The sequence below is a fragment of the Dama dama genome, chromosome 9, assembly GCF_033118175.1.
Source record: "Dama dama isolate Ldn47 chromosome 9, ASM3311817v1, whole genome shotgun sequence".
NCBI lineage: Eukaryota > Metazoa > Chordata > Mammalia > Artiodactyla > Cervidae > Dama > Dama dama.
The window spans coordinates 49,551,774-49,564,270 of record NC_083689.1 but is presented as its reverse complement, the minus strand read 5'-3'; the positions used below and the strand labels follow the sequence as shown (position 1 = coordinate 49,564,270).

The 12,497-nt window shown below is 53.6% G+C and overlaps 1 protein-coding gene across 1 annotated transcript; it reads left to right on the top strand.

Moving 5' to 3' along the window:
* Window positions 1-288: 288 nt before the first annotated feature.
* Window positions 289-3,589, top strand: TIFAB (TIFA inhibitor). Its single transcript, XM_061152243.1, has 3 exons — window positions 289-356; window positions 777-825; window positions 2,987-3,589. The coding sequence occupies exons 1-3, from the start codon at window positions 289-291 to the stop codon at window positions 3,587-3,589; spliced, it is 720 nt and encodes a 239-aa protein (XP_061008226.1).
* Window positions 3,590-12,497: the final 8,908 nt, after the last annotated feature.

Here is a 12,497-nt window from a genome sequence, read left to right as displayed (position 1 = left end):
TGGAAGGAAGGCCACACTGGCAGACTAGATAGAACTGCACCAAGTGAAGGGTTACACTGTAGTAACACTGGGTCACTTCCAGGATGGCCAGACCCCACAGTGCTGGGCACACATCCTTCTTGGTCTGGTCCAGGCTGCTCCCAAAGGCCAGCGGAACTGACTCCAGATGGGTGGACATAGGAGGGGGTCCTCCTGCTGTCCTACTGTGGGGGAGGCCACCCTCTGTGAGCAGCTGTTTTCACCTTCCCTGGAGGCCCTGTCCTTTCCTGAGACACTCAGGGGACCACCATGCCGCCCACAGCTCCCTTGGCCACCACGCCCAGCCACAGTGGCCCCCTCACAGCCTCCCACATGCAGTGGGGATGCCCCTCTCTGGCCATCTGTTCAAAAGGGCTCCCCTTTCCAACAGTCTGGGATGCCTTCCCCCCCTACCCACCCTCACCCCTGGCAGGTGAAAAGAGGAACTCAGTTGACACCCTGGAAACATTCTCAAGGTCCCTGGGCAGAGAGCAGTGAAGCCCTGCCGAGATGAAACCCAGGAGGGAACTCAGCAGCCTCTCCTAGCCACGGTCCCAGACACTGGGGTTTTCAACCTCTCAGCAGTGGGGTTGCACTTCTGCAACAGGAAATTACACTTCCAGTTTCTTTCCTAAAGGGAAAAAGGAAGAGAGCAACAAAGCCAGTGTGCATTGTGATGTATCACCTCCCCAGACTGCAGTTGTCACTGCCATCCCCAGGCCCGCCCCAGCCCAGACTCACATACCCCCTGCCCCCAGGGGAGCTCACAGCTGCTGTCCCAGGGCTAGATGCGCCCTGGGAAGTAAGGTAGGTGGAGATTAGAGGGGCTTGAACTTAAACTTGAGGGCAGCGGGGCAGGGAGCAGGGCCCCTGCAGGCTCCTCTCCAGGCACATACCCCAGAATAACTGGAGACAGGAGAAGAGCTCTGCAAGTCCAGGGGGATTGCTATGGGCTCTGGAGTTCCCAGCGAAGCAGAGTAAGGTCACAGGAACAGTGGTGAACCCTTCTTTCCCAGGGATTCTCTTAGGGTCCCTCGGCCATGGGATTGGTTCCTAGAAGTGAACCCCGAGCTTCTGGCCAGGCCTGAGGACTTGGACATCCAGCTCAGCTGTTCTTGTACTTATATAAATGAAAGCAAATAGAGCCAGTGTATACACACCTGAGGGAGAGGCTTTCTGCAGGAATACTGGGGCCAGATGGGGGATGTGAATGGGGTGTGTGTGGGCAGTGTGTGTGTATGCATGAGGGAAAACAGGGTGTCCTAAGGGCTCACCACTCACTATCAGATTGAGAAGCTCTCACCATTACTTCACCAAAAGACAGTGGGTCCAGAGTTTGGAGGGGATTGAAGCCTGTCCCATAGCCTTTAAGGACCAGACTCTTACATGGGGTGGGGTCGCTCTGGACTTGATTTCACATGATTTTCATGTGTGTGAGCCTCTTCTCATTTAGCCATTTGGCAAATGTTCCTTCAGACACTTGCCATGGCCAGGTCCTGTCTGTACTAGGCAGTGGGACTCAGGGCGTGGAGGCATTTCTACCCTCAGGAGGCCTCAGGGACAACAAGGAAGATGAGACAAGGACCCACATCACTGACACACATGGAAAGGGGGCAGCCCTGGGGGGGTCTCCTTGCTGTGAGAGTCAGAGCGTAGACAGAGGAAAAGAGCTTCATGGAAGAGGGCACATCTGAACCAGGCCTTTAAAGATGAGCAGTTTGGGATGGAAAACGTGTTTTCAGGAAAGAAAGTACTGTAAACAAAAGCCTGGAGCTGGAGAAAGCATACAGTTGGCTATTCAGATCCACTCAGCCCTCAGTTCCTGCAGAACGTGGTAGCAGGTCCTGGGCCATCTGGGGTTGGTACACATGCCAGGGAGTTTATGTTCCTCAGCTCCATGAGGGAACAGAGCCTCCCTGCATGTTCCAGTTAGATTCTGAAGGACAAATTTCTGGCAGTGAAGTTGCTGGGGCAAGGGACATGTGCATTGCCCATGGGCAGATATGGCCAGTCGACCTCCAGGGAGCCCCTATCAGTTCTGAGAGAGCTCTCAGTTCCCGCTAAGTGCATCCTCAGGACCTGTCTTCCGCCCTAGACAGTGAGGAGCAGATGTTCACAGCATTAGCATCCACAGGAGCACTTGGAATGTGCTTGTTGCTGCTGTTCAGTCGCTCGGTCCTGCCCAACTCTTCGAGATCCCATGGACTGAAGCACATCAGGCTTCCCTGTCCTTCACCAACTCCTGGAGCCTGCTTAAACTTACGTCCATTGATTCAGTGATGCCATCCAACCACCTCGTCCTCTGGAATGTGCTAGGTGTTTTTGTTCTTCTTTGGGGTGTCCAGGCAGCCTTTCCTATCTCCCAGGAGCAGGTAGGGCTTCCCTCTTCTGGGTCCCTCCTTAATGCCGGGAACAAGAAGCCCCTTCTCCTTATGCAGCTGGGTACTCCTGTTGATCTGCTTGTCCCAGCAGCTGGTCAGCGCCTGGCTCAAAGGAGGGCTCGGCAAGCATTTGTCATGACTGTCAGATACAAGGAAGGTGGGTCCTATCTTCCATCCTTCCTTTCCCAGGAAGCCAGGCAAATTGTCCCCAAATGCCAATATGCCACCAAAATCCTACCACACAGGCTGGTGTGCCTTGGACTTTGCAAGGACAAGGGTGGACATACCTATGTTATGTTAAAGAGAACTAAAATTTAGAGAGTGAGTGGCATGCCCCACTAACTCACAGAGTGTGTTAGGGATGAAGCTGAGGCTAGAAACAGTGGGCCTGAGCTTCCACACCAGCTCTGGCCATAGCTACAGCCTGGCTGGAGCCGAGTGACCACATCCACGCTCAGTGCCCGGCTCTGCTTGGCTGGAGGTGACCGGGGACCCCTGAGGGGGGCAAGCATGCACGGGCTCAAGGAGTCACAGAGGAAGTGACTGCCACCACTCAGGCCTGTGCATCTGTGTTCCATCTTTCCCAGGCTCCTGTCCATGGAGAGGCCCTCACAGTCCTCCGTGTGAGCCTGCACCACCCCACGCCGGGCTCTTCCCCCTTTGCTTCTGTCCCTCCTCAGCTGGAGCACGACACCAGCCCGCTGCTGGTGGGCCGGGGCCCGGACGCCCACCTCCGGCTGCAGCTCCCTCGCCTCTCCCGCCAGCACCTGTCACTGGAGCCCTACCTGGAGAAGGGTGGCGCCCAACTGGCCTTCAGCTTGAAGGCCCTGAGCCGCAAGGGCAGCGTGTGGGTCAACGGGCTGACACTGAGGTTCCTGGAGCAGGTGCCCCTGGGCGCCATCAACAGAGTCGCCTTCTCTGGCATCCAGATGGTGGTCCGCATCGAGGGAGGCACCTCCCTGGAGGCCTTTGTCTGCTGCTTCCATCTCAGCCTCTCGCCCCTGATTTACAGGCTCCACGCCGAGGAGACGGACGAACGGGAAAGCGTTCTCCAGGAGCAGCCTCCCCCAGGTTCCAGGCAGGGGGCTCCAGGTCCCCTGAGGTTTCTCCACAGCCCTCTCCAGCCCAGCCCTGGAGAAGCGCCAGAAATACCGCTCCAGAGGGAGCCTCTAGACGGTGTGCTCAGCTAGCCCCGCCGGCCACCCTGGAGCACGCCTTGACTGAAAACGGACTTGAAATATTCAAGCTACATCATGCCAGGTTGACAGCCTCGGCCCGCATAATAATGAACCAATTCTGCAAACATGAATGGCCGGGGGTGAGGGGAGCGCCCTCCACGGCCACAGCTATGCGAGGTAACAGGAACTTCATATACTTTTAAAGGCCCTGAGGGATTCTGGGAACCTCCCTCGGTGTTTCCCCACATTTCCCCCTCTCCTCTGACTAGGAGTTACTTTATGTCACTAATTTTGTGTGCTGTTTAAGAGTTGGAGTTTGAGGTTGCACCAGGAATGCAGGGACACATGTAACAATTACGTTTGTGGTAGCTCGGGGTTACCTTGGGCTTTCAAATACCCACAGGCTCTCAGGGCTTAGGGAAGCCTGTGTTTAATAAACTGCAAGTATTTCATTAAGCTGGCATGCCCAACAGGATTCCCTGATCCCCCAGATGGGCCTCATGCACGCCACGTCGTCACGCAGAGGTGGGGGTGGGAAATAGAGGAGAGGTGTAAGAGGAAATTGGAGAGGTCGGGGCTCACATCTCTGGAAGGGACGAAGGTAGAGTCCAGGGCTTCCTGGGGATGGGGAGCTGGGGGCTGGGCTTGCTTGGGAATTCACTGTCACCGTAACTGCCTCATCCTCATGGTCCCTCACTCACCGGTGGATCGAAGTCTTGGAGAACCAGAGAGCAGAGGTCTTCAGGGGAAGGTGGCTTCCCGCAGCAATGGGCTCTTCCAGGACTAAGTCTATGAGAAGGCGGGGTGGGAGGTGGTGGTAGAATGCAGTTCAGTGGTTATTTCACTCAAGGGTGGCTCATGTGCCCATGTGGGTGGACTAGCAGGGGATCAAGCGTAGGATCATTTCCTCAGTGAATGTTGGGAGGCAAGTGCTGGGGAGCAGAGCATAAGCAGCCACACTCCGTGCCATCCTGGGGATGGGGAGTGTGGTTTAGAAACCATGTTCACCTGTGTAATGAAAGAAGGGGCCTCAGACTCAGATGGTTGCCATCAGCCTAGACCCTGCTCTGTGATATCCAAGGCCCTGAAGCTGCCCATTGGCTGGCTCACATTCCAAGTCTGTAAACACCTTCAGCAAGATTTTCAACATTCTCCACTTCCCGCCCAAGAAGAGAGATCCTTCTGCACCCAGGCTGCAAGGACTTCCCACTGCACCACCAGGTCTGACATCGTCTCCTAGAGAAAGATCGCAGTGGGCAGGACCCAGGCCGCTCTGACTTGGGAAGATTCTATTTTACAGGGAGTGAGGCAGATACACTCAAGTCACAGCCACAAGGCGGGAGAGGATGGGGGACGTAAGCGAACAGCGCTGTCCAAAGCTGTGAGTGGCCCAGGGGGCTCCCAAAGCAGTCCTTCACTCAGTCACTCATCAGACTTTCACCAAGCACCGACCTTGTGTCAGAGGCTGTGCAAAGCCCCAGGGACCAGCAATGAACAGGCTGGCCAAACCCCTGCCCTCAAGGAGTCTACAGTGGACTCAGTAAAAACATGCATTCTGGCGTTAACTCACTGTAGGCAATGCTAGAGACTTTGTATTTTCTCTCTCTCCACACTGGGGTTATTAACCTCAGCTCTATGCTTAAGTGGCCGTGTCTGGTGAGTACTTGCTATGTGCTCAGCACTCTGCTAGGTGTTATGTGCATTCCCCCATTCAATCTTCACAACACCCAGAAAGACAATGGTATTAGCCACACTGTACAAGTGAGGAAACTGAGGCTCAGAAAGGTGAAGTATTTTGCTCAACATCACACCACTCGCAAGCTATGTGATCTCAGGCAAGTGACTTAGCCTACTTTTGTCTCTCCATTTATCCTGGAAAATGGGTAAGATGATAGCACCTCCCTGCTGGAGCCATTGTGAGGGTGTTAGGAGGTGGCATCCATAAAGCCTTTAGGGCAGCACCTGGCACACAGCGGGTGCTCAGTAAGCATTAGCTTCTATTTTGAGACCTGAGAGAGGGCAGCATAGGTCCTGACCCAAGGGCTCACTTAGATAGGTATATGGAGTGAGAGAAGTTTAGGAGCTGGGCAGACTGACTCCAGAGCCCAAGGACTTATCCACATTCTGTGATTCCCTAGTGGAAAATTTTGTCTTAGTCATGGACTAGTGGGCAGTCAGGAAGGGGGTTAATATCATAAATGTTGGCACCAGAAGGCCCACTCTTCAAGGTTTGTAGAATGGGAAACACAAGGGTCAAGGCTGGTGAGCAGCAGAAGCCATGTGTGGTGTGGTCTGACGAAGCCCACTGTTCTCGAACTGCCTTTATTTTTCACACAACAATCCCTCCAGAGACCAAAGTGTCCCTCAAACTATGCATTAGGGATCAGCAGCCCTTCTCATGCAGAACTGAGAAGCCACTGCCTGGAGACTGAACATCAAAGGTGGAAGAAGAGCAGAAGCTGGCTGGTGGCTCCCCAGAGTCCCCAGGGTGCAGCTCCCCTGCTCCACCAAGGAACATTTGCTGAACACGGAGAGCCCTCTCCCCTCCAGGGGGAAGTGACCCATCCCAGCTCGGGGCCTAGGAGAGGGAGCAGCCTGCCTCCTCCCTGCAGGAGTTTCTGACTTGGGGTGAAGTCTGTGAGGCCCTCTGGGCCCCAGGATGGACCACACAGCAGGCTGAAGGAGGGCAAGACCAGAGACAGGGTGGAAGGGAGCCAAGAAACACCCAGCTTGTTGTTTTCAGACCCCACCTGTCCATGAAGTCCCTTCCAGAAACTCACTGCCTGCCTCCTAGCATGTTTCCAAGACAGCAAAGCTCCACTCCATCAAGCCTCCATTTTTCTTGGGTAGAAACCATTTCAATCACCAGAGCCTGATACCCACCCCCTTTCTCATCTAGCTATCTCGTCTAGCTATCTCATCTAGCTAGTTAGAGCTATCAGGTTGGCTTCAGGCCCTGGTCTGTGAACATGATACCCCTTTTCTTTGCTGCCCAGACTGAGCAGGGTGGTGAGTCCCTCTCAACTGTGTCCTCTGCACTCTCTCATCTTCCATACACAGGGCAGCCACGTGGCTCAGAGGCATGCATGGGCACACACACACACACACACACACACACACACACACATACACACACATTCGCACTGTGCTAGCTCCAAGCTGGGGCTCTGCAGTCAGGCTGTTGTCTGGGTGAGAATTCTTGCTCCACACTTACTACCTCCGTGATCTTGGACAAATGACTGAATCTCCTGGTACCTTAGTTTCTTCTTCTGGAAAATGGGGAAAATGACAGCTCTGAGAAGTTAAAATGAGGCACAGCATACAAAGCACCTAGTGCAGTATCTGGCACATAGGAAGTGCTCAATAGGATGGCTTTCATTGTTCGATCTAGTGGAATGAATGGAATGCATATAGAACCGTGGACTCAGCTTACACACACACACACACACTGCTACAAAGTGCTACATCAATTACCTTCAGGTGTATCCCAGAGTGCTACAATTCTCTAAGACAACATCTGGAAATTTAGAAATTATTCCTTGTGCCCTTTCAGGCACTGTAACCCCTACATTCCTCTGCTTTTCCAAAAATGAGAGTCTCCTCAACCCATCTGTAAGTCACTGCACCGCCCTGAGGATGGATGACACGAGAGGGAGACACGAGAAGTCTCCATGAACAGCCCCAGCACGGGGCTCCGAGGCACGAAGAGGCCCGGGAAGCTGTCGTAGGGGCAAATGCAGCAGACACTGCGGTCCTGGCCATGGCCCAGCATGGCCATTCTCTCCCAGCAACAGAGTGCTGCGCCCACGGAGTCCACGTCTCTCTCTCCTGCGAGAGCCCAAGCTCCACACAGACAAGAACACTGGGTTCTTGCTGCTGATGTCCTGATGGCCATCACAGAGCTGGGCAGGGAGGTGTGGGCAGACAGGCAGGCGTGGTCAGGAAAGCAGTCACCTTGATGGTGCTAGGGCTTGAGCTGGGCCTCTCAGGGCCAGGGAGAGCAGGACCAAGGCCTGCAGTGGGCGGGGCTGGGGCAAGAAGGCTGCCATGCCGAGGGTAGAAAATAAATCTCACCTGTTAGGCTGGTGAGAGGGTCGCCCTGGGACAGCCCAGACCCTCTGGTTGGGGGCAGGACAAGGCTGGTTCTTCTGCCTAGCTCTTGAGCCTCTGTTGCCCAAACAGCCCGGACTCTGGGTTTTTGAAACTCTGTGCGATGACTACAGAGGAAGGTTGACTGATTTGACAGAGACCCACATCACCAACAAACAGCTCTCATCCAGCACTTCCTGCCCCAAACAGGGGCACATAGGTGCCCCCAGGAGACACCCTGGGTGGGCACCCAGCCACAGCACCACAGCAGACAAGGGTTGGGCTGGCTGGATTGAGTCTGATCCTGAGGTCCATACAGACCTCCTCTCCCAAACATACACTATGAAACATGGCCTCCCTGAAGCAAGACTCCTTACAGGCCAGATTGTGTCTTAACGAGATTCCCTGGTGTGTGTGTGTGTGTGTGTGTGTGTGTGTGTGTGTGTGTGTGAGTTGCTCAGTCGTGCCTGACTCTTTGCGACCCCATGGACTCTAGTCTGCCAGGCTCTCTGTCCATGGAGATTCTCCAGGCAAGAATACTGGAGTGGGTTGCCAGTTCCTTCTCCAGGGGAATCTTCCTGATCCAGGGATGGAACCCGGGTCTCTCATACTGCAGGCAGATTCTTTACCATCTGAATCAGGGAAGCCTGCTAAGATCTGCTAAGATGCCTCTGCTGGAGGCATCTACGTTGTCAACGGAAGGATGGGGGGTGGGGGGCAGGGCTTCCCAGGGGTAACCTTACCCATTAAAGGTTCCACAGTAGGCCAATCAAGGAAGCAGCTCCTTTTCCCTTCCAATGGGCGATGACTTTGTACATGTGTGAAGTAAGACAGGGACGGGGGTCCAGGTCAAGTCTGCCATGTGAGCACAGAATTGAGACAGGGCCTGAGAATGGCTTCGTCCCCCAGCAGCCCGCTGAGTGGCCAGGCTGCAGGCAGCACAGAGACGCAGGAGCAAGTGAGCTCCCTGCCCCGTGAACCGCTCGTTGTCACCTCCATGGTCCGCAGTGGTGCTGCCGCTGCCATAAAGGTTAGCTGGACTCTGAATCACTGAAGCCCCTCTACCTGCTCAGAGCTCACCCTGGGCCCCAGGCAGGCACCAACTGCACCAGGCCCCCAAGCCAGGCAAGGCTCTGGGGCGAGGATTAACTAAGCTGGCTCCTCCACCTTTAGGAGGAGACTTCGAAGTTAATAAACTCTGTTCACATTGCAGGTTGTGGTCCCTCTTACCTTGAAAGTGAACTCACAGGCGGATTAAAGTGAAATAAAATCTACCATTTGAGTTACATTCTCAGCTGATTGGAAACATGCATTACCTCCCCATGACCGGGCTGTGAGAAGGGAAGTTATTATCTTTCTTTAGAGTTTGTAAACTCTTTATGGCTGAGGCAGCTTTAATCCTGCTGGGGGAAAAAAGTGATCCGGGAATAAATTGCTCTCATTTACCTTTGTTTTCCAATCATACGCTCCAGTGGGAACAAAACATCCTAAGTGAATGGATGGGGGGAGCCAGGTGATCCTCGTCAGAAGAGTTTAATTATTTTCTTCTTTACACATGTGAGTTGAAAGGGCTTTATATTGCCATTTGGCAAGGGGGCTTGAGCCACAAAAATGTGTGTTCCTGCAGCAATGTCAGCACAATCGAGCAGTTCTTATCTCTGCCTCCATTTCCCCACGATGCCTACTTGTTTAAGGGGTTCAGTGCCAGTCACTGGGGAACAAGAAAGAAGAGATCCGAGAAAGGGCACTTATGAGTAAAAATCAAACCACAATCCGGAAAGGAGGGAGAAACCGTGGGATCTGGAGTTGTGGAGGGGGCTTTCCTTCCCCCTCCTGTTCCTCTGATCCCCTTGGTGTTACCTAACACAGAGCTTACATAGAGCAGGTACTGGGCAACGCCATCAGGACGCCCCGGCTCTGAGCCAAGCACTTCAGCTGCTGCAAGGAACCCCAGCTGGGCTGCCTCACTTTCCTCTAAAGATGTGGAAGCAGGGGGTAGGGGGTGGGGAATCTTCAGAATAAAGCAGAGACAGGGGCCTTTGGAGCGAAAGCTCAGCCAGGCAGCCAGCCGTGGGGTTTCTGTAATCGCTTCTCTGAGAGATGAGGATGCTGTGATATCATTCTTTCATTCATCGGCCTTTTGCTCACATGGGCTGGGAAGATGGACCCTTTTGTTCACCTTGCTTGCGGGGGAGGTGGGGTGGGAGTGCCAGGGAGGGTATCAGTCAGGATCCAGTCAAGAAAGTAAAAAAAAAAACCACTCTGAGTATTTAAAAAATTTGAATCAGGACATTGGGCACACAGGGAGTGGAATGGCCGAAAAGCCACACAGGCACTGCAGCTCAGAGATCAGCAGGAACAGAAGTGAAACTGCTGCTAGCCCCATCCCAGGGCTGCGTGGTCACCTGCGAGAGACTGTGTTACCGGAGAGGGCGCTGTGCGGCACACAGCTAGACCTGCCCGAGAAGCTGGCAACTTGGAGACAGAAGTTGTCCAGAGGATGCTGAAGCCCCTGCCAGATACTCTTCCCCAAGGTGCCCAGAGAACGTGCAAAATGTGCGGGCTTCTCCCTTTTCTATGGGAGACCAGAAACTGATGAGTAGCCTAGGATTTGCAGCCTGCAGTGTCCAGTGCAGGACAGAGCAGAGGGAAGGCAGAAGAAGAAAGCTCACTCAGGGAGTGTGCCTATTGCAGTTCCCTCAGCCCCCGCTACCTGCCCCCCTAATCCCTAGTGAAAGTGAGTGTTAGTCACTCAGTTGTGTCCAACTCTGCAATCCCATGGACTCTAGTCCACGAGGCTCCTCTGTTGGTAGAATTCTCCAGGCAAGAATACGGAGTGTGTAACCGTTCCCTTCTCCAGGGGTATCTTCCCAACCCAGGGATCGAACGTGGGTCTCCCCCACTGCAGGCAGATTCTTTACTGTGTGAGCCACAGGGAAGCCCTGGAGCCCTGGGGTGGCCACCGAAAATGGGGAGGAGATGGGGGTGGGGCGCAGCACAGCGGGCTCCACGGCCCAGGGGCGTCGTGCAGGCAACTGGCAAGTCCAAATCCCCCTCCACCACTGTCACCCCAACCTGTGTGACCTTCAGAGTCTGCAAGAAAGGAAGGTGGAGGGCCCAAAGGACATGTCCAGGGCAACAGATGTGGCCTGGCCTGGCCCACACAGTCCTGCCAGGATGTCTGCTTTGACACTCTCCTCCTCTCCCACCCAAGAGGCAGAGCAGTAGAGCAGGGTCCAGACCCCCACCGCCCTCCACTTACTGACCCTGAAACTGCCTTCCTCTCCCAGGCCATCTTCCTTCATGTAAGACGTGGGGACACCATTAGTACCTATTCCACCTCTGTGAAGACTGAAACACACAGCCTGTACAAGATCTCAGTACCTGCCTTGGAAATGCTCAGTAAATGCCAGCCATTTCTTATTCAGCATGAACCACGACCCATCCCTAAATATTCTTCCCTCCCAAAAGCCTCCTTGACTTTCCTCCACAAAGAGCCAGCTCCCTTCCAGTTCCAAGACAGTGTTGGGACACTCAGAGGGGATTTCCAGGTGAGATCCATGGAACAAAAGGTATTTCCTCAGCTGGGCATATGTGGACTTGCTGTGTGCTCTGTATCACGCTGGCACCCCCCCCCCCAGCAAAGCCCTGACAGCAACTGTCTGCAGATCAAACAGCCATCTGGCACATAGTAGGTCCTTGGTAAGTGTCTATAGCCTTCAAGAATTTGCATGGGGTGAAAGCAGAATTTTAGGGAATGAGGCTTTGAGAAACAAGTCAAACCACAACAAAGATGCTGGTTAAAAGGTTAACATGTGTTTTAGTAACGAATTGATCAGAATGAGAAGAGGCCAACAGGTTTTTCTGTTTCTAAAAGCGTCCGCAGTGCAACATGACCACTAAGCTTTTCGCTTCTCGGAAACATAAGCTCGCAGTGCAGGGCTCCCACGCTGGAGCTGTGACCCAGGAACCCTGGAAGCAGGCAAGCTGGACGCTTGACATTGGAGGCTTCCAGAACCAGTGCTGGGCCTCATTACTGAGGAACACATGGTCCCCCGTGGCACTCGCTGGAGGCTAGAGAGGGAAGCTAGTCATCAGGGGGCTCCATCTTTCGGTTTTACATTCCTCTTCCCCTGGGTCTGCGGTTGCTGTGCAGACTTCAAGGTGCATCATCAGGAAAGCCTCCTGTGGTCTGACTTCTCCTTCCCCAACACACACACACACACACACACACACACACACATACTCACAAGCACATGCCTGCCTCTGGGCTTTGTCAAGCGCTTCAGGTAATGTGTTGGTTAGAAAACTGAGGGGTAATGACGAGCTGTGAGTTTTGCTCCTTTCAGTTAAAGAAAGAGAAAGTACCTTCACTTGAGAGTCTCAGCATACTTTACAAAGAAGAGTGGATGTTTTGGCTCAGTTCAGGGGAAACTCAGAAGTCAAGGAGATCTCATAAGAGGAACGGGAGGGGACATTTGGAAAAGACCAGAGTGTTCTGGGTAACAAAATGCTGTATACCCTGGATACAAGGTCCTGGGAATGCTGAAGAGCTAAGTCTGATGGAGAAAGCAGTGGGTTGAGAGGAGGACTTTCATTGTGGCCGTGAGACTGTCACCAAAAGCTCCACGTGCCTCACTTTGCCAATCTCAACAATCGGGGATGTGCTGGTTAATGTTCAACAACCAGCTCTCTGAGTGGTTCGTGAAGTCTGGGTATAGTGTTGACCAATCTCTGATTTCCATGGTGTACATTCTCCAACTGTGGTCAGTTTCAAGGTATCAATATGACATCACTGAACTTGGATTTGGAAAGAGACACACAGTGAGCA